The sequence below is a fragment of the Saccopteryx bilineata genome, chromosome 5, assembly GCF_036850765.1.
Source record: "Saccopteryx bilineata isolate mSacBil1 chromosome 5, mSacBil1_pri_phased_curated, whole genome shotgun sequence".
In the NCBI taxonomy this organism is placed as follows: domain Eukaryota; kingdom Metazoa; phylum Chordata; class Mammalia; order Chiroptera; family Emballonuridae; genus Saccopteryx; species Saccopteryx bilineata.
In genome coordinates, this window is record NC_089494.1 from 96,063,949 (window position 1) to 96,086,391 (window position 22,443).

A 22,443-nucleotide genomic window follows, 5' to 3' on the forward strand; every position below is an offset into this window, starting at 1 on the left:
AGACCAGCTGCTCATATTTAGATTTTTGCAGCAATGGCTGCCACTTCCAGTCCTGGCTCCTTTCCCTTCTTTTCTCAACACTCAGGGAGAAGATGTCAAGTGTATATGCCCTGCTCCACTCTTCCATCAGACACCACCCTTGGCTCTTGCCCTATTTTGGTGCCATCTGCTTGGGGACACAGAGGATAATAATGAGAGTTTTTACTTATTGAGTGCCTGCTGTGAGCTAAGTATTTACATATCTAATTTCAAATTCTCACATTATCCTGTAAGGACAGTGTTAAACCCATTTGTATAGATCTCAAAAGCAAAGCTCAGAAAAGTTATGAAAACTCTCCAAGGTTATCTGATTCAGGATTTATATTCTATTTGAGACTTACTCTTTGCCATCAATAGAAGACACTTCTCTTTCTTTAGGAAAATATGTTAACATTTTCTTTGATTGACTCTCCACTTTCCATAATAGCCATCCCTGGAGAGTTGCTCTCCCACTCTCATCCCATGCTGGTGTCTTGAATTTCCCACAATGATTTGGCCTTTACATAAAATTTTCTGGCTTCTTGTCTGTTATACTCAACTGGTATCTTAAAATATCTGATTTGTATTTAATAACGTTGGCAGGTTAGAATCATGTTTTAAAGAAGAAAATATATTTAAGCACTTAACTTTCTGGATTCACTCATTGAGATTGCATATTTTTTTCCATGTTGAAAAGAGAAACTGGACAATGAAATGACCACCTGTTACTGCTAATGATGTTCACATGCCTTTAAAAAAAGTAATTCTGGCTTTATCTGTCTACAATCTTGGCGACAAAACTCGTGGGAACATTAAGGGCACAGGAAGCCAAAGGCAGCAAATTGACAATAAAGTCTGTGCTTAGACTACTGATAAGAAAGGAGATTCTCTGAATCTCCAATTCTACATGCTTATTTAACCTCAAAATGGTGACATAGAACCAAATGCATATTTTAAACCTAAGTTTGGGTGTTCAAATCTAGGACTGAGATAAGAAGAGTTTCACATAGCACATTTTCTATTTGAAAAGCATATTTAAAAAAACACCAATATAAAATATGCCAATCACTGTTTCAAATGCATAGTCTGGCTTGATATTGTGTGGGTGGATCAATCATTATGCTTTTCAAATGAAAATGAATATATAGATACTAAATAAACTTAATTCAAAATAATAGATGGCTATTGACTGTATCCTTTATTATGAAATATATGCCAGCCCTAATGAAGGTTTATATGTATAAATAGTCACCAAAACACAGAGAAGAAGCATTTTCTAAAATTAAGGCTAGCATTAAAAAATAAATGACTCTTTTGTTTTAATAATGAAATCAAAGTCCAAAGGGAATACTGATTTTAATTCTTTTGTTAATATGTTTTTGGACCCCTATTTAAGTTTACTGATTTCTGTGGCTCCTATTTTAATATAATATTTCCATCCAAGTCCAAGGTTGATAAGCTAAGCTTACGTTTTATTTGTTCTCTTCACTACAGTGCAATGGTTAAAAGCATGGCTCTAATATCAGATTATTTAACTTTGAAACTTGTCTTTATAACTTGTTTTTGTACAAGTTGTCTTAATTATCTGTGCCCAGTTTTCTTATCTATAAATTCAGGTTCATTACCTCATTGGGTACCTACCTCACTGGGTTAGAGGGATGATTAAGTCAGTATAAAACAAACACTTAAAACAATGCCTGATGAACAATAAGTGCTCAATATTTACTAGACATCATTATTTTTTTTTTTATTCTTTTCCAAGGGATAAAAGGGGAAACAGAGAGACAGACTTCCGTATGAGCACCGACTAGGATCTATCTACCCAGCAACCCCATTTGGGGCTGATGCTCTGCCCATCTGGGGCCTTCTTCCCAACCTAGGAATTGTTAGCGCCTGAGGTGGAGGCTCCACAGGGCCATCCTAAGCTCTCAAAGCCTATACGCTCGAGCCAATAGAGCCATGGCTGCAGGAGGGGAAGAAAGAAAGAGAAGAAGGGAAGGGTGGAGAAGCAGATGGTCGCTTGTCCTGTGTGCCCTGACTGGAAATCAAACCCGGGACATCCATATGCTGGGCCAACACTTCACCACTGAGCAAACTGGTCAGGCCGACATTATTTTTGAAAGGTGAATTTAAGATCATTATACAATCAGGTACATTTTGAATTGAATAAAATTAATCATGTGTCTCCTTCCTTGTCTTTAGCTAGGACTGAATTCAAGCCGAAAGAATTGTCCTCTCAATTAAAAGTAAATTCTAAAGAGGAGTAGGGGGTATTCTGCTGTAGGAATCTTCTGCCCAGTATCATCCTAAAATATTTTATCTGACTATTACTGAACAAAGGATCCATTTGCCTCAGTGTTTCTTAAAAACACTTTTATCAACCTTATCTTTTCCAGAGCGGCAGGCTTTAGCAGTGTGCCAAAGTTTCCTCTAAAGCAGCAATTATATCTGAGATTACAGATCTACTGATCAGTACCTCATACATCCTTTATATACTCACTTCAGAATGGTTATATAATCAACATTAACTATACACTCACAATTTAATTCTAATTCCAAAATATTACCATATGAAGTAAAAGGAGACAATGACCAGGAGTTAAAAGGAAATGCTCAAATGAGAAAGCGCAAACTATACTATCATGTGGAAGAATCTTTTAAAATGGAGTTGCTAATTCTCCACAACATATTTGCAAAGCACTTTGAAGTTCAGGACATTAACACTAGTCATTTTAAACTTCAACTTAAACCAACTGTCTAATTAAATATGTATCCAGCAGTTGTTGAAATCGCGCTACGGTTCTTAAAATAATGACCTAATTTTGAAAGGGTGAATCTACTTGAAATTGTCATGCTACATCTATATTTTTAGGCTCCCAATTATTTAGCCTTGGATGTTATGTTATCACCTATAAATAGCTTTCCTCTTTCTTGTCATATGTACGTGAGTGTGCATGTATGTTATATATATAGTCTTCCTTAATGCACACAAGTATACACATACACACATATACTCATCCAGCATTTGTACTTATGTGCATATGTAGATAGTCTCTTAGCATCTCTTCTCTACTTACTGAGTTCTTCCTAAATTCAAAAAGCTAGCATGTAACTACACAGAATTTTGGTCAGATGAAATGGCAGAGGAAATATGGAGTCAGAAGATTGGGTTAGCTAGGTAGATGATCCAGGAAAGCTACTATAATTTTTGAGACTTTGGAAAATTGGTTTTCTCTTATCCCAGAGATATCTACTTCTTCATTCAGGAGGTTGAGACTCAAACTAGCTCTATGAGATTAGTGTGACTCACACACCTTTTAATAATCCCCCTTTATTGAAGAAGAAGCCAGTGAGGAAACGATAAGAGATAGACACAAGATCATGGTATAAGTGATGAGATTGGTCCTCTTTATTCCAAATCTATTTGTTTTAGAATATTAAAACTAGAACTACATGCAACCTTAAAATTTAATTCACATCTCATATTTCTTTTTTTCAGATATTTTTATTTATTCTTTTATATATATATATATAGAGAGAGAGAGAGAGAGAGGGACAAGGGTGAGGAGCAGGAAGCATCAACTCCTATATGTACCTTGACCAGACAAGCCCAGGGTTTTAAACCAGCGACCTCAGTGTTCTAGGTCGATGCTTTATCTACTGCACCACCACAAGTCAGGTCCACATCCCATATTTCTAAATCGTTCCAGAAGTCTGCAAGTGTGGAAAGTCGCAGAGTCTTCTGGTAAAAGCTGGGCCAAAGGTGGTGGTTGCTCATGCATCTTTCAATGTATGGAAATCAAATGATCAGCATACCAAGGATTGGAGACACTTGACATTTCCCACTCTCAAAATCAGTCACCAGTCTGAACACCATGCCTGTTACTCAGAGATTCAGATATTTGGTGTAAGCAGAGACATGACTTTGGAACAATTATTTTTTTTCAAAAGGCATTACCAACAATGATGTGAGAAAACGCCCAGACTGCCCTCCAGTGCACAAATCCCTACCCAGGAAATGGCCACAGATCTCCCATGAGCAGTATGAGTTTGGCCCAACTCTCATTTTAATGTATTTATATTTCATAGGCATTGCATTTGGACAAAGTTAAAATGAGCAAGATAGAAAAATACTTACTTAAAGATTTTCTGTGTTCTGGTTTCTGTTCTTTTATATCACTGTCATAGTGACTTAGTAACTCAGTACTGGAGGATCTCTGGATTTTGAATAATTCCAGGTTTCTTGATGGATTGCTTGGATCCTTTGACTGGAAATACCAAACAGTTAGCCAGAACAAATTTACAATAAAGAAAGAATTCGACAAATCTATTTTGATATTAGTTTTAAAGGGACATTCAAAATAAGATAATTACTTCTGGGATGGGGCCTCTATGCTAAATTTAACAATCAAATTTAATAATAGTTCTATATATGGTGTTTAGTAAATCCTATGCATATCCCCAAACACCCCACATGCATTAACTCAATTATTCATTACAGCTATCCTATGAGGTAGGCATTATTATTGTTTTCCTTACACGCCAGACAAGGAAACTGAAGCCAAAAGAGATAAGTAATTTGTCTAAGGCCACACAGCTAGTAAATGATATAACCAGGATTCAAACTCATGTGATTTTACTCCAGAGTCCTCTGTTAATGACAAACTGTGTGTGTACATGTGTGTGTGTGTGGGAAAGACACAAGCACTCACACCTGCCTGGAGAAAAGCATATATTAGAGATGGGAAAAAGTCAATTTGTTATTTATTTTTATTTTAGTCACCAAATCAAAATTATATAATGGGAGACTGCAAAAAAGCAGCAATAAAATCACACAGAACACGTATTTTCCTGTTGGACACCTTATTAAAAGCTCTCAAAAATATTTCTTTCTCAAGTTTTTTAGACATTAGTGTTCTAAAATAAGATGTTTGATCTAGAATCAGTATAAAATGAGTAGTCTCCTATAATTTGACCTTTTTAAAAACATGCTCTGAATGTGTGATTTAGAGTAAATTTATGAAGTTCTAAGATATGTAGTTTTCATGAGAAGAACAGTCTAACTTAACAGGTAGAACAATGAAAATCAGTACAAAGAATTATTGTTTACTGGTATTATAACAGTGAGTATGGGCTTAAATACATTGATATTTATTTCCAAGAATGTGCATTACAGACTGCATAAACTGAAAATGTAAAAATTCAGTAGTTATTAAGTGCTTCTGTGTTTTTTACAGTCTCCAGGAGATGAAGGTCAGTGTTATTTCATAAAAAATATGAATGTACTGTGTTTTTGAAAGAGCAAAATCAAATAACATTTAGTTCCACAAATCCTGTCTGCTGAAACATTTTTAGTAGACTCTATTTAAACTTAAAATAACAATATCTCTTAATCCATAGCATTCATGTAAATGTGTGTGTTCCATGCTAAGCAATAAGATTTAAATGACTACATTTTAATTAATAAAGGTAATAGTCAAAACAAATACATACCAATCTGTCAATTGCATTTTTGATAGCATGGAACCAATCCAATATGATGAAGTCAATATCTGACTGTAGAAGGAACTCATTTCCTGATGCGGTTGTGATCTGCAAAATAAAATTGACAGGTAAGCAAACCAGATCAAAAGCATTTCTTACATTTAAAAAATATATGTATGTCCTTTTTAAGGAACACACTTCAATACACTGAAATATTTCCTTGTATTCCAGTAATTGTCTTTCTGGGAACTGGGAGACTAGGATCATTTTGAGCTGCTTGCTATAAACTGCTTTTCATGTCATAACAAATACATTATTGTTTTCATAATAGAACGATTAACTCAGAGTAGTTCTAAAGCTGAATTACTTCAACTCAAGGAGAAGCAAGCCAGGAAGTTCCGAATAATGCAGACAGTATCCACTTAAGTCAGAACCTCAGAAAAGGCACCCGGCTGTGTCAGAATTCATTCTGCACTTTTGGCTCTTTCCTGTTTGTCTTTTTCAAATCTAATAGTATCTCCATATTTGATTTCCTTTCATGGAAGGTTGTAAAACGTATTATTTACCGAAGCAACTAAATGCAGACTTTTCTAAAAGGTCATTCAAATGAATAACATTTGGCTATTTCTACTTTTCTATCATAAAAATCTAAAGAAAATTAATACAAGGACCAATTTCCCCACAAAGAGAGTAAATTACAATAGAAGTTTATTTTCATATTTGAACCTCTCATGGAAAGCATTTATCAAATGAACATCCCCATTCCAGACTTTCAGGGTTGTTAAATATTTGGCAATATTTAGCACATAACTATGTGATTTTCATTTCAGCGAATTTTCAGCGAATTTCATTTTCTCCCAAGGATTGCGAGAGAGGATGGGACCCTCTAGAACAGAGCAATGCTCCTGATTTCACACATAAAAGGCTACTTAGAGAAGAATTTGATTAGAGTGACTTTGGGTCGCTTTTCGTATTAGGCCATCAATCTAAACTGTGAAGATTTCCCTTTTGTATTATTGACTTTTTGTTTCAACAGGAAGATGAACATCTCCCAACTGCTGTCACACTTCAAGCAAGGCTTCAGAGGTTTAAAGGACGGATGTTTCAACACACTGAATCAGGAGCTGGTCACCTCTCCTCAGCCTTACTTACTCTAAATAGGAGGTGAATGTTGCAATGGGGCACAGTGCAGGCAATCACAAATCATGCCTCACAATGTCTCCATAATTCTATCATGAAAGTGACAATCATTCCCCAAAACAGCTCACTCTGAAGGTTCCAATGATTCTTACGGCACATTTAATAACAATGATCCCAGACTGTTAAAGAAATCTTTGATTGCACACATACATAAATATTAAATTGTCATTTGTTTTTAGAAAATATATAAAGATACAACCTCAGTGAATACTGCAATGCAACCATTCCTAAGTGAGATGAATTCCAAAATTTTATAACTGCAAGAAAAAGCAACTACCCTAAGTGTGTACAATGATCAAACATGAAAGATTAGAAAATAAGGAGAAATTAATTAACCACACTAGAATTTGACAGATAACCAGGCCAATCACTCTTTTTTTTTTTCAAGTAAAATGGCCTGTAAGATTTGGGATTGCTCAAAATAGCCTCCAAACAGTCTTCTGTTTTATGTAACTGGTAAAAGACAATTAAGCTGATGTTTGCCAAACTATCTGAACACCCTTGCAATGTGCTGTCCTTACATAGCGTCCCAAATATTTACTTTATAAAGTGTGGCCACAGAAATAGTAATCTAAAAATATAAGGTCACTTCTAACTGACCCGGGAAAACTGGTGATGTCCTTGACCTCTACCTTCATCCTAATCTAAATGTAAACATTTTGTTAAGAATGTATTGTATCATATCACAAACTGTTAACATACAAAAAGAAAAATGAATCAGCCCAAATATGATTTATAATGTATTTCTCTGCCATTAAAAATAAACTATTATTAAAAGTATAAAAAGGAACATTTTCAAAGTACAAGAAGCAAATATAATTAGATTTACTGTATTCTGAGGGTTTCAGAAAGACCCAACATAGTTCAGTTTACAGGCTAGTTTGTTCAAATACTGATTAAATATTTAAACTGTGCATTTGCATTTTTGGTGCATTCTATATAGTGCAGAATATAGGAAATCTTTTACTGCTAAAACAACCAAAAGCAAAGATGTATTTTAAAAGTTTCTTTGTCCAAATATTTTACTGCATTAATCATACATAATCAGTGATTTATGAATTCCTTTTGGGAAGCAGGATCAGAGAACTATATGAATGCAATTCATTCAAAACATACTATCTGAGAGATACAGTTCACATCCTTCCCTCTGTCTTCCCACTAATCTTTTGAGTTACTAGGCAGTCTGGAGAAGTCTGCTACTGCTCTCTACAGTTTAAATGCATCCACTTCTTAATTACAATCAGTAATTGACTTTGTTCTGTTCCACTGCAGTCACTCACAGGAAGGCAGTTTCAAAGTCTTTGACTGATACAGCCATTTAATTCAGGTTCTCAATCTACTTTTCTGTATCACCTCCTTAGATTTCCTGAGAAATGATTTTCTGAATCATATTCACACTTTGAACAACCAAATTTTTAACATCTTGGGGGGAAAAAAGACATGAGCAAATAATGTTAGCTTTGACTGAACCTTTTGATTGAATAACTCCTGATGCCAATCTAAAGTGATGTAGAACTAATAACAGACATAAAAATTTTTCATATTAAGCCATACTAATGTATTCTTTCTATATTACATTTTTCATAAGTGACAGATTATGGGGTGAGGTGGATAGAGAAAGACCTTACAGAAAATATGACAAGTTTAGGCAAGAGCTGCTGGTCATCATTTTGCTTTGAAGCCTCCTTTAGACAAATGGCTCTTGAAATCCTTTTTCTTCTAAGTCCTATTTGGAAGGGCTATATCTTGGCACCAAAGCAGTCTTAATGAAATGTGCTAATGTTGTTAATAACAGATAGCTTTAATTACCTGTCCGGGGAAATTTGCCTCAAACATTACTACACTAAAAGAAGGATCCGTCTGAATTCTTGCTGGTAACAACTGTATGTCTAGGAAATTAGATAAGCATATCCACTGGACACATGTCTAGTGGACACATTTCTTAAGTGTTTTTGGTATTAATTCAACAACAATTTTCCCTTGGGCCAAGAACCTTGGTCTGTTTACTTGTTATGGGTCTTCTGAAGATGGAGGCAGGGATATCCCAAATCCAACCTCCACTGATAAGAGAGGAGAAGAAATCTGTTTTTTAGCTTTCATCAATAAACGTAGTCTTATTATATTGATTTAAAATTTTTGTCTGACCAGTTGGTGGCGCAGTGGATAGAGCATCAGACTAGAATGCGGAGGACCCAGGGATCAAAACCCCAAGGTTTCTGGCTTGAGCATGGGATCATAGACATGACCCCATGGTCACTGGCTTGAGCCCAACATCACTGGCTAGAGCAAGATGTCACTCGCTTTGTTGTAGCCCCGGGTTAAGGTACATATAAGAAAGCAATTGCTGAATAACTAAGGAGCTGCAATGAAGAACTGATGCTTCTCATCTCTCTCCCCTCCTTGCTGTCTGTTTCTATCTGTTCATTTATGACTCTCTGTCTCTGTCAGAAAAAAAAAATCTTAAAGGAGTTTTAACAGGTATTGTTTATGTTTGTTGAAGTATTTCTCTCTTCAGTATTGTCAATTAGCTGTCTCCCTAGCCAACATGGATTATAGTAGTTAGTATTTCCCATTTAGATTTTAATACAAATGAGAAATTAATATGTAGGATGGCATTTATACTATTAAAAATGTTCATAATTTGGTTTATGAGAATAGAAACACAAAGTTGTTATTTTTTTTTTCTGAAGTGAGAAGAGGGGAGACAGACAAACTCCCACATGTGCCTGACTGGGATCCACCCCACAAGCCCACTAGGGGGCGATGCTTTGGCCATCTGGGGCATTGCTCCATTTTGGCTGGAGCCATTCTAGCACCTGAGGCAGAGGCCATGGAACCATCCTCAGTGCCTGGGCCAACTTTGCTCCAGTGGAGCCTTGGCTGCAGGAGGGGAAGAGAGTGACAGAGAAGAAGGAGAGGGGGAGGAGTAGAGAAGCAGATGGGTGCTTCTCCTGTGTGCCCTGACTGGCAATCGAACCCAGGACTTCCACATGCCAGGCTAATGCTCTACCGCTGAGCCAACTGGCAAGGGCCTAGAAACAAAAAGTTTTTAGTACTTCACATTTTTTTTCTGACTAAAGGAATAATTGAATTTATTGTGGAGAATTTGAAAAGAAATAAAGAATGGAAAGCAAATTAAACTTATTCATAGATTCACAGAGTAAACATTGTAGACACTTTAATTTAGTTATTGCCAATATTTTATAAATAATAAACAAATTAATCTGAAAATGATCAATGAATAACTTTATCAGTAAAACATAGTTGGTGGTTAAATATTATTGGCTACTTCTGTTCCAGTTGGCCTCAAATGTATGTTGAAAGAATTTCAAAGATGCAAGGGGACAATGAGTGACTTGAGTTCCCCTTTTACACAGTAGCATCTTCTTATTGTAGAATCGATCCCACAAATAAGTTTTTGTTCAGAAAATAGAGAGGATGTGTTTCTGACAAAGTCCTAATCATCAACAAGAACTAGTTAAGCATCCATTAAGTGTAAGGCACATTGCTACAAAATAGGGACACACAGCCCCCACCCTCAAGAACTCACAATCTGTTTGGATAAATAGGACATACGCATATAAAGATAAGTAACAATAGAAAATGGCTTATTCTAAGTTCCGGTGTGAATGGCACAGACAATACTCATGTCAAGATTTCAGAGGAGGAAATAATTACTGAAGACACATTTACATCATGGAATTATGCATTGGACATGATCCGTTATTTGTTAAAGGTTGATTGTATCAGAACTTTAGTATATTAAGAATATGAATACTACCACTTGGTATGCAAAGTGACATCAGCTTTAATGATCTCAAAGCACATAATAAACATTCTTTAAATGTAGCTTCCCTCCATGATCATAAAGTAATTTTGCAAATGAAGAAATGGAAGCAACTGAAGAAAATGAGAATGCCATTCTATCAAATTGGCATCGTTTTAAATGATAGAATTAAGAGCTTACAAAGATCTTGATTTCCAGTTCACTAGTTCTCAGCAGTCATATACAGTCAAGGACTCTGCATATGGGGAAAGGACCATGATGTTTCCACTTTAGTTGCGAAATTAGGAATATACACTTAGACAAAAGTTGCTTATTTCTTTACTGTTATACTAAAAATAGCACATTTTTAAAAGATCACTCAACATCTTTACTCAGATGTTTGTTCCTTTTATTTCTCTCAGAAGCGACCACTATCCTGCTATGAAACAAATGTATCCAAAACAGACTGGGGGGGCATCCAAAAAACTCATTAAGATCCTAGAAATGACAACAGTCCCACATTTGGACTAAATGTCTTTGACACCTAAATATCTTTCACATTTTGCTTAGGCTCAATCTTTGACTATGAATCTTTAAACCTAAGGATTCATTCCATCTTAATGAAGCTGAAACTATATATAGAAAGTGTATAATAAACTATGCCAGATATACAAAGAACCCTAAACAATGTTAAATAATGTAGCTGCAGTGATTTTACAAATAAGTGGATTACCCATTTGAGAGGAATGAAATTTAATTACTATTATTTTTGGAGACACTTTGGACATCATAATGAAATAATTATATTTGAATTAATTGAAGATAAAAAGTTATGTCAAAATATGCTAAATATATTTAAAGTGAATAAAAATTATTTCTTATTATTAATTTTGGCCATATTTTTATTTAATTACAACAGCAAAAATATAGATATATATTTTGGCTACATAATGGTGAGACATAAAGATCTAACAATGAAGTAATAATTTTTTAAAAACCTTCATATTCACATTCTTTTTCAGCTCTTTGCATCACACTCCACATTTGACATAGCTGATCAAATGAGGTTGTCGTGGTTATACTATAATAGTTAAATTACTTGGCCTCAAAGGTGTTTATGACCACCAAGGAAATTACATTATCAAGCTGCATATCTGTCTCAAATTACAGTCAGGTCTGAGTAACTCCTAACATTTATATTAACATGTCGAGCAAAGTTAACATAAAACTAAGGGTAAAGTATCAGTTAGAAGTAAAAGGTCTTCAATTTGTCTTTCCAAAAATGTTACTTGTTAAAACAATTTGTGAGAAAGTATCTGCCTTGTGTTCCCAATGTTGCTAGATGTTAAGTAAATATATGCTGATTATAAAAAATAAGTTGCTTTGGCAACTCTCTTATTAAAATGCATTTGTAACCCCTATCTGTCATGAAAGTTTTGAAAAGTTTGTTTACTTTGGCTAGCAGCCTTATCCAGGGTTACCCTAGCAAACAATGATAGCAGTCTTCAGAAGTTGTGTGAGGAACAAGCCACTAGGGATCCATTTTTGTTTTAATTGGCACACACAAACACTTTTCTGGTCTGTCAAGAAGAACAAGCTAATATGCATGGAGGGTGTTATATTCTCAGCTTTGGGGAGCAGTAAAGCTCCCTTTATTTAAGTAATTTAAATGATAGACTGCAAAAACTTTGCAAGTCAGAAAAATGTTTTATACTTTCTCAGGGAATATTTGTTTTAAGCAATGGAAAATGTTCTACATATCTAAAGATGTTGAACCTTATGTTATAATTACCCTGTTTCTTCTGACTCTGAAATGTTCTTAAATCCACATGCTACTAAATAAGCCTGAACAAAAATGGATCCTGCATTTCCACAATTCCCCCTGTGTTAACAAATGTGCGTTCATTAGTTTCCAGATGTTTATTGGATACGTTTTCAATGTGTTTGGGGTTGATTGATTTGCATGTACATTTATTGAAACCCTCAATGGTGTCATCATATCAAAATAACCTGCCCATGTAAGCAATTTCTTATTTAATAGAAAGTAAACAAATGTTGGACTACATACACAACAGATCTCAAGTGCATTCCGAAATCTAAGGTTTAAGGCTAACCTTTTAAGAAACAGTGCTTTTTAATTGAAATTGAGCTGTACCTTTGACACCCAAGAAATTTGGTTCATGAATTCTTACAACACAGGTTTGTTCTGCATAATAAAATCAGCCCCTTCGTGAACTTTCACACCCCATATCACTTGCCCACTCTACCTTTTTATTAACAAAATACTCAACCAAAAATTCATTTCAAACAAAAGCTTGTGTTCATTCTTTCATCTGTAGCAAAATATTTTAAACACTGAGAAAGTCTTCTCAATATTCATGACAGAATACTATCCAAGTAATTAGTAGATAGCTTAGCAGTTTCCACAGTTTTGCAGTCAGCTACACCAAAACTTTTGCCTGTGGTGCTCATATGAAAAACGACTGAAAAAGTGACTAATTGAAGCAGTTGGTGTATAAAGATACCAACTTAGAGTTTTATTGCTGTTAACGTTAATTTTTAAACTTGGGGGGAGTTATTGCCGCTAGATAAAGTAATCATACTAAGACTTGTGTTCACTGGTATCTAACACTCGATCCGTCACTGCCAGACACAGAACCGCTTCTAGCCTGAGCTCTGTTCACTGTGCAACATTACTCATCTCATCACAGGGCATTTGGGAATCTGCTGCCCTCACTATTTTGAAAGAAGAATGATTTTTATTATTTCTATCATTTACATAGTCCTCAATTTAAAATTTTTAACAAACACAAAAGTATAATAAACACAAAATTTCTCTTTCCCCAAAATATATCAAATTGTCTAGCCTTTTCTGTATTTTTTCATGAATTGATAAACATTATGTGTTTACAGTTTAATGATAATATCATGTGCACTGTTATGAAAATGTTTTTATGCAGGTAACTACCTGTATGTGCCATTATTTCCCACACGGATTTAATAATAGTATCTTTTAGTCCCCTCACCATATTATCTATGTTTTCTCCCTTCTCTGAAATTTGAATCTGAATGTCCCATATGCAGCAATGCAAACTCTTTAAATTCTGCTGGCCAGACCCTACATGCTCTGCCACCCACACGCTCTGCAGCCCCCTGCTCCACACTTCCCTCTGCAACTCTACAATCCAGCCATCTACTTCTTATTTCTTTCTTAGATCAGGTGGTTCCCCTTGACCAGAGCCCTCTGACTTCTTCTATCTTATCATTCAAATCAATTTAAATGTGGCCTTTAAAGAAAAGGGTTCATTGAAACGAAGGCTCCCATGTTATCCTTCATCACAGGACATGGTGGTCTGTATTTCAGTGCATGTAGATTTCTCTGTTTCCTCTACTACACTAGAATCACTCTAAAGCCAAGGGCAGTTAGTTACCTACCAAGTGGTCACACAACCCACACCTAAGAGGCACTACTAAATAATAAATAAACCTGGTCTATTTCATACATGTTAGTGAATGCATTATATCCTGTTGTTTGATATGCCATGGTATACTTAACTCATCTTCCATTGTTAAAAAATTTTGATGTTTACAATACCATTGTGTTCTTTCAGGCAGTGTAAGTAATTTATTTTGATAACTACTGATAACGCTCTTATCAGAGTAAAGTAGGCAATCCATTTTGAAGATGAACTGAAGTCTTTGAGATGATATTTTCCCATAAGCTCTACACTTCAAACAATAGAGTGGATGTGTATTTTAATGCATTGAGCTAGAATAGGGTGTTCTTGATTATATTCTAAAGCCACTATGTGTTTTGTGAGGATAATCTATAGAAGATCATCCAAGAATCTCACCTTATATGTAGACCTTTCTAAGTTAGAGTAGAAAATATGGGAAATTGGAGGCAAGTTTAAGATTTTCAAGGGTTAACCCTTAGGTTAATGGATAAAGTCTTTAGAGAACCTCAATAAGGTGTTCATTGCCAGTCCATCAATATTGTAGTCATTAATTTCACTAAAGCACCATTAACATCAATGAACAAACAAACTGCAGAAGGACAGATGACACTAGGTTATGTTTACAATATTTTTATTTAGAAATACTAGCTAATTTAAATACACAGAGACTTAAGTAGAAACAGGTATTGTTGCCACTAGTTACTCACAAACATCTCCTATTAATAAGTGCTGAGATTGCACAAGAATAAAAGATGTTGCAGTATGTAAGTATCTCTATGCCATTATAACATATTTGGCTATGATTATGAGTGTTTATAAAACATTCAAGATTTGTTCCATGTCTACTTACATTAATGAGAACACCTGTTAACTCTAGTGCTGTACAGACTTATTTGCATTAGATTCAGGTTTTTGCATACTGTACATCACTTTTTGAAACCATTAGATGCTTATAGAGAAATATAGCTGAGTGAAAAGCAGCAGCTTGAATGCCTTCCGGCTCAAGACAATTCAACTCCAGGTTTCAGTGAAAAACAGAAATCTGGTGAATTACAATACTGTCAGTTAGACATGAATGTAGGTGTATTTTATATTTTTTACATTTGGAGAACAGAAGATACGTAGAAAAATCTGTGCTGTAATCTTCAAGTAAAATTATAGCCAAGTGAGTGATGCCAAAGCAGTAAGAGATGGCAATGCTACCAGAATGTAGATTCTTCATAATCTTGGGGACCTCTTATCCAAAGATAGTATCTTTACCAGTTTCACAAAGCTGGATTATTCTGCAGCTTGTATTGTTTACAGCCCTTTGCCATAGAGCCTTTCTATGTGATGACAGAGCCAAAGGAGTCAGGCAGCTGAGGACTCTCCCTGAGTCAGTCACTTCTAGGCTGATGGTCACGGCACAGCCAAAACCTACCAACTCAGTAGAAGTACCACAATTCTCTAACAGAAGCCATTAAGTCTGCTTTAATCATTACTCAGAGGACATAGTAGGGCCTACTCTATTGACACATCTGTCTGCCACTCCCTATAGGATGTTAAAGCTTCTGTGATTTAAATATTTTCAGTTATTGAAAGAGAGTACTTGCACAAATCTGTGGATTCACAGCTTCCATTATCATCATTATATTTAAAAAGTGCAATGTTTACATCAAAATGACTCAATTGGTGATATATTCTAAAGATAAATGTGTATTTATGATCTGAAGAAGAAGTGTGATTTGTAACTACTTTGTCAGACATAAACAGAGCGCCTCTGTGCTGTTCTAGTAAATACAGATTAGCCAGGGCACAGATGAACAATTCTCATAGGATTAATACTACTTTGACCTGGAAAATGAGGAACTGAGAATTGCCCTTGGAGAATGTGTGGATTGCAAGAAAGAATGGCATCTTATTTCCTTCCCTGATGTCTTGCTATATCGTCTGGGCTAAAGTAAAGTTAATACTGTATTAAACCTTGAGAATTTTGAAGTTGTATTTAATCAGTAGCTTGACAATCTAAATTCTGGCCTCTATAAAGCAGTGTCGTCTCAGTAAAGATGACAGACAAAGCAAACATATCTTTAGGAAGCTGAATAAGGAGGACTTTTTCTCTTCCCATGAATCATAGGCTTAAATAAATTGAAAATATTAATTTTTTTCTGGGAAAGTTGCAAAAACAACAATTATGTATATATGAGGAAATCCTTAAACATTTGTTCAAAAATGTTATCTTTAATTAAACATGCGTGTAACCTGTGTTGGCACAGTGGATAAAGTGTTGACCTGGAATGTGGAGGTTGTCGATTTGAAACCCCAGGCTTGCCCATTCCAGGCACAGACAGGAAGCAATTACTATGAGTGGATGCTTCCCACTACTCAACACCCTCTTCTCTCTAAAATCAAAGTGAATAAATAAGTAAACAAAAAAACATAAAAATGTATCTGGCATTTCTAAAACTATAATTTAGTGACATAATATATATAATTACATATATATATAATTTAATGGTATTTAAAAAAAACACTTGTGACATACAATACACAATGAATGACATTTATCAATTGAGTAGCAGGCCACACCTACCTAATAATGGAAACATATGACATCTGAAATGACATAACTATCACTCCATGCTAAATGTATGAAGAAAGGCTTTAACACCTCTTACTCTTCTTTCCCCCTAAACGATATCTGTGTTAGGAATACAGTGGTACCGTGAGATATGAACAGACCAACATATGAATTTTTTAAGATACGAGCTGCGACTCGGCCCATATTTTTGTTCGAGATCCGAGCGAAATTCCGAGATATGAGTTGTGATTTGGGAAGCTGCTGCTAGTTGGCGCATTGGCACACGGGTCCAGTATCCACAGCTTGATATTACGAGTTGACTGACTTACGAGCTCAGTTACAGAATGAAGTAAACTCATATCTCACGGTACCACTGTAGTGTCACTTCAAAATGTTAGACTTTAAAAATTTATTTGTTACATTATCAGTAGGGTAATTATATGATATAATCAATTGTCTATATGTGACAATTTTGAAGGCAAAAGAAGTATACTATTAATAATTACACCAGGAAAATATGTCTACTCTGTGTGTGTTGGCACATACAGATCACTTCATCACACAACACTAGGAAGCCATTCAGCCACCATTATCTTTAGGTGCCTAGTGAACCTTAAAATATAGTGTGACATTCAAAACCAACATGGAAAAACAATCAGAAAACAATAATTAACTATAATTCAGGATGGGACATATGTACTAACTTTGTAGAAACAAACGAAACTTTCTCTGAAGGTAAACTAGACTCTTCAAGGAAGAATTCTAGAGAAAGTTCTTACAAAGACAGATGGGGTTTTAGTGGAAGAAGAGGAGAAAGAGAATAACCCAGGTAATGACAGCAACTTGTGCAATGGCTCAGAGGCAGGAAACACTATGATGTCTCTAGAGGACACAAAGGAGCTGCTCTTAAGTCTTCTTTGTGGGCTCTTCTCCCTGTCCTCACCCTTTAAATGTAGGTGTTTGTCAGCATTCTGTCCTAGTCACAATTCTTATTTAAGAACACAGTCCTAAATAAAATTACTTACACCATTGTTTTTTTTAATCAGAACTATTAACTGACAAATCCTTAATTTACATCTCTAGTGCAAACATCTCTTTTAATATATATTCCAATCCAAGACGCTATTATTCCTGTTAGATTTCCCTACTGCCAGTTTGTGTTACAATCTAGTATCTACATCCACTTAGTAGATTCCTAATTTGACTGATATCAGGAAATAGAAGTAGAGGAAAGGTCACAGGGAACAGATTTACAGCTGTCAGAGGGAAGGGGGAAGAGGGGACAGAATCTAAGAGAGTGACAGCATTAGCCAAATCATATGCACATAACACATACATACAGACAACAGAGTAGCAATTCCCAGAAGGAAAGGAGAGTGGAGGTGGGGAGAGAGGGGCAAAGGGGTGAAACAAGGGTGGAAAGAGATTGCACGGGGCCTGGGGGGGCACAGCGCAGTGTGTAGAGGGTGTTCCAGTGAGTGGGGCACTTGAAACCACGTCAACACAATAAATTAAAAATTAAAATTAAAAAAAGAATCATCCTTGATGATCTTTAGAAATAAAGATTCTCATGCTCACAGAGACCTGAGGAATCAAACCCTTGGAGTAAGACCTAGGAAATCTGTTTACGGAGCTCCACGTATGATTTGAAAGTTACTCTGGGTTGGGAAGGGTCTCTCTAAACCAGGGGTCTCAAACTCAACTCAGCATGTGGGCCGCAGAGCAAGATCACAGCCGTTTGGCGGGCCGCACTAGGTCTACAAAAGGCAACTGTTATGCAACACTTTTCTCACTGCAGTTGAAAACAGAAAAAAAATCAGTACAACAAGCACAATCGTACATGCAGTTTACTCAGTGTCACAAAACGACCAGAAACTGTAGTTCGCATCACAACTGCTGTTAACTAAGCTAATATCTAGCTAGGATGCTAGAGAAATGAAAAATACAAGTAGGCCCCTAGGCTTACTTAATTTTATCCAAAATATTTTGAACTTCGTGGATTAGTCTGCGGGCCGCACAAAATTGTTCGGCGGGCGGCGAGTTTGAGACCCCTGCTCTAAACTATATACAAATGACCTATCCAAACCCATATCTCTCCTATAGTTTAAATTCACTGACTGGATTACTATTGTCTTCAAGATAAAACCTAAATTCCTCATATGGATTACCAAGCACTTCATGATTCTCATTCTGTCTTTAACCTTTTCAAATCCTCTACTTGTTAACTGTATAACTTTGAGCAAGTTATTTAGAATATTTGTGTTTCAATCCTCACTTATCTTATGAGAAAAATAATAATACCTACCTATAATAGGACCATTGTTATATGAAATACAATTCAGGAAAAGAATTTAGTTTAGTACCTGGCACATAGTAAGTACTTAAAAATATGGTGTTTTTATTATTTGGTTAACTGACTGAGTCACTGATAGTCTCCTGGATTTAGGCAAATTCCTCCTCTTTATTCGGGTAACTATTCAGACATTATCTACTTAGGAAACACTCTTCTAACCTCTGAGGGTCAAAAAAGAAATGTCCCTTCAGTAGCCTGTACTCACTCCATTATGGTGTTAATCTCACCATTGTACTTATTTAATTGTATTTCCAGCCCTTGCTATACTTTAAGCTGCCTGAGAACAAAGACCATATTATCTCCAGTATGTAGCTGAACACCTGGAATACCACAGACCCTCAATAAAAGGTTATGAAATAAATGATAGCTCAGTTGATTTAGATTAGTATCCTAGTGTGGTGTTTGGATAAGAAAAGACCTTAAAATTTAGAAACACATTTGACTTGGTATATGAGGCAAGAGAAAAACAGTGCTTGCTTCCTGAGCAGATACCATATTTCCCCATGTATAAGATGCTCCCACGTATAAGATGCACCTTAATGTTGGGGCCTGAAATTTGAAAAAAAAAATTATATAAAGTTATTGAATTCAAATTTTATTCATCATAAAGCCCATACAACTCCTCATTTGCGTGAAAAAGCGGGAAATGCAAGTAAAAAAAAATCTACAACCACTGTATAAGACTCACCCAGTTTTTAGACCCCAGATTTTTCAAAAAAGGTGCATCTTATACATGGGGAAATATGGTATATCAGTAGCGCCAAACCATAGTGTCAGAGGGGTGGAGACATTCTCTTAAGAGCTGGATCTATTTTGTAACCTCCCTGTCAAATGGTGCTGTCTCTTAGGGTTGGCCAGTGCAGCTCTTCTGAAAGACTGCGTGCCCGAGCCACCAGGTCCGCCTGAGGCAGCGTTCCTCCAGTATGCCTCCGGACTCGGGCAGGTTCTTTCTGCTTCTTAGCCTTTTTGCCTCCCAAGCTCATGCACCTTGCTTCTCAGCCTTGATTTTAGATGCCAGGCTTTTGAGATGCTTGGCATTTATATTCAAACTTTTCTTTTTTCTTTGTCAACATTTTTTTTATTTAGAAATTAATTTAATGGGCTGACATTGATCAATAAGAGTACATAAGTTTCAGGTAAACATTTCTAGAGCATTAGAACTATTGATTGCATTGTGTGCCCATCACCCAGAGTCAAATCATTTTCCATCACGGTGGACTTGTCCCTTTACTCTGTGGACGAAAACAGGTCACATGCTGAACCTGTCAAGTTCAGGGAAGGCCTGCATGGTGGCCTTGCAAACTCTGAGACCCAAAGTGAAGATTCTCATGCTCACACAGGATGGTCCGAAATTAAAACTTTCTAACTAAAAGCAGTTCATGGTGGGTAGTCATGTCCTAGGGAGGTAGTTTTCTCTAACCAAGGTCAACGTTTACCTTAATTGAATCTGTTGTCTTCTGCATCTGCAATAAGTGATAACATGCCTTTCAAAAATAAAGGTAATTTTTTTCTGGCCCTCTGAGGGCAGGCATCCCACCAGAGTAGGAACCAACAAAGCCCGACATTGTTGTTATTATCATGTTAATTAGCTATTAACTAACTTATTCCTCCCTATGTAAAAGAAATTTCAATATCTACAGTTTTACTTTATAGTCAATCCCAGAGATTTCCCTGCTTTGCTTTTTCTTGCCTTCCTAATCTATCATTAATCAATTTCATTTACCCCACTCCTTACATTTCCCCTTTGATTCTAATGTATAAAGTAAGTAGTAAAACTGCCATTTTCTGGAGCATTTTCTCAATACATTGTGGCAACTGTCAACAGTTTGGCTCAAATAAACTCATAAAAATTCTTACAGGTTTAGAAGTTTCTTATATTAACAAATTCCTTCCTCCTGGTAACTATTTCACTTTTATCTATATCCATGAGTCACAGTTTTATATCCCACCTATTTGTAAAATAAAATATTTCTTAGCTTTTCTTAATTTACTTATTTCACTTAGTATAATGTTCTCAAGCTCTATCCATGTTGTCATAAATGGCGATATGTCATCATTTCTTATGGCTGAGTGGTATTTCATTGTGTGTGTGTGTATTCCATTGTGTGCATGTGTATGTATATATATATACATACACTATATATAGTATATATAGTGTGTATGTATAGGTGTGTGTATATATAATCATAGTAATATAATGTTATAGTAATTAAATATATAGAAATATAAAAAAGTATGGAAGATACATAAAAGTAATTAAGATATAATATTAAAATTAATTAAGGAAATTAAATAAAGTTATGCTGCCTGGATAGGGATTAATATAGTGTGTACAAATATGATAAACAGACTCTGACTTTTGAGCAGGGCCTAGTTAGTATGTGTGTGAAGTTATACATAGATAAGAAGTGACTTGATGTCATAACTCTGTAAATTAATGTAAACAAGAAGTTTCCCTAGGAACATTTTAAAAGTGGCTTGATGTAACATTTCAGTAGATTAACATAAAAAGGGCTCCCTGTGAGGAACTCCCAAAAAGGGTGGTTTGAGGTGATAGTCCTGTACATTGACACCTGTTAGAGGGCATAGGCCAGAAGAGGTACTAAAGCTGAGGGGCCACCTGCTGCAGTAGTCGCCCAGACTCAATGTTGAAATGGGCTGTCTCCACATCGCTCTGACCAAGAACAGCGAGAGGAGCACACCGACAGGACCCCCTTAAGCTGTACCCAGGCACACCAAAAGGATTTGTGAATTATTAAACTGCCTGTGTGATTCTTGCAACTAACTTGTGTGTGGGTCGTGTCTTTCCTCCGGTGGCAGTTGGTGTCAGCACTGATCAGTAGCATCCTCATAGCTGCCCCAAGAGTAGTCTCAAAGAGGCTGCCAGCCCTGCTGATAAGCAGGAGTGTCCACTGCATGGGGAAGTCGAATCAGGGAAGCCTGATCTACATAGAGCTTGGGCTCTGCTGGGACACTATATATAGTATAACTCACTCCAAGGTGATGTGTTGGGCCCCATAGTTAAAAATAGACCTGGTCCTCAACATCCTTGCTGCATTGATCTCAGTTTCTTGGCTTATCATTGTTATTCTGGTGGCTTACATAGTACATAGATCCTCTCAGCTGACAGGAGTCCATTTTGCTGGTATCCCCTTCAGGAACTGGGGCTCCACTGATCATATCTTTGTTTCTTATTGTGACCCCTTTTTAATTCTACCTTCCATCTGCCTCATCCACTTAAATAACTAGATATTTAATCAAACAATAATCAATCCTTGCAGTCAAGGCAGATGGTCATATGAGTATTCGAAAATGAGCCATTTCCATGAACTCATTGATTATCCAATTGGCCTGTTAAATATTCTTGTTGTTTTTGGTTGGAACTCACACTCTTAGAAGTTCTAACAGCTTGGACTGTTTACCATCATCTTCATTTCTGGTTCTGTATTCTGCCCAGCAGACTCACTTCCTTCCTATATTATTGGCTTAAACTTTTCCTTAGCACCTGCCCCAACTATAGACTTTTTCCTGCATCATCAGGATGGTTCTACTGTCATTAACTGGACTATTCCTGATTATAAGAAATAGTTCTAATTCCCAGATA

At 36.0% G+C, this 22,443-nt stretch overlaps 1 protein-coding gene across 1 annotated transcript in view; it reads right to left on the reverse strand.

Annotated features, from left to right (window-relative positions):
* Positions 1-22,443, reverse strand: part of ARHGAP15 (Rho GTPase activating protein 15) — a 694,101-nt gene that overhangs the window by 330,004 nt on the left and 341,654 nt on the right. Inside the window, exons 7-8 of the mRNA XM_066279712.1 lie at positions 5,512-5,610; positions 4,157-4,286 (exon numbers count right to left, since the gene is read on the reverse strand). Of these exons, the coding sequence (XP_066135809.1) occupies positions 4,157-4,286; positions 5,512-5,610 (229 nt within the window). The remainder of the gene's footprint in view (positions 1-4,156; positions 4,287-5,511; positions 5,611-22,443) is intronic.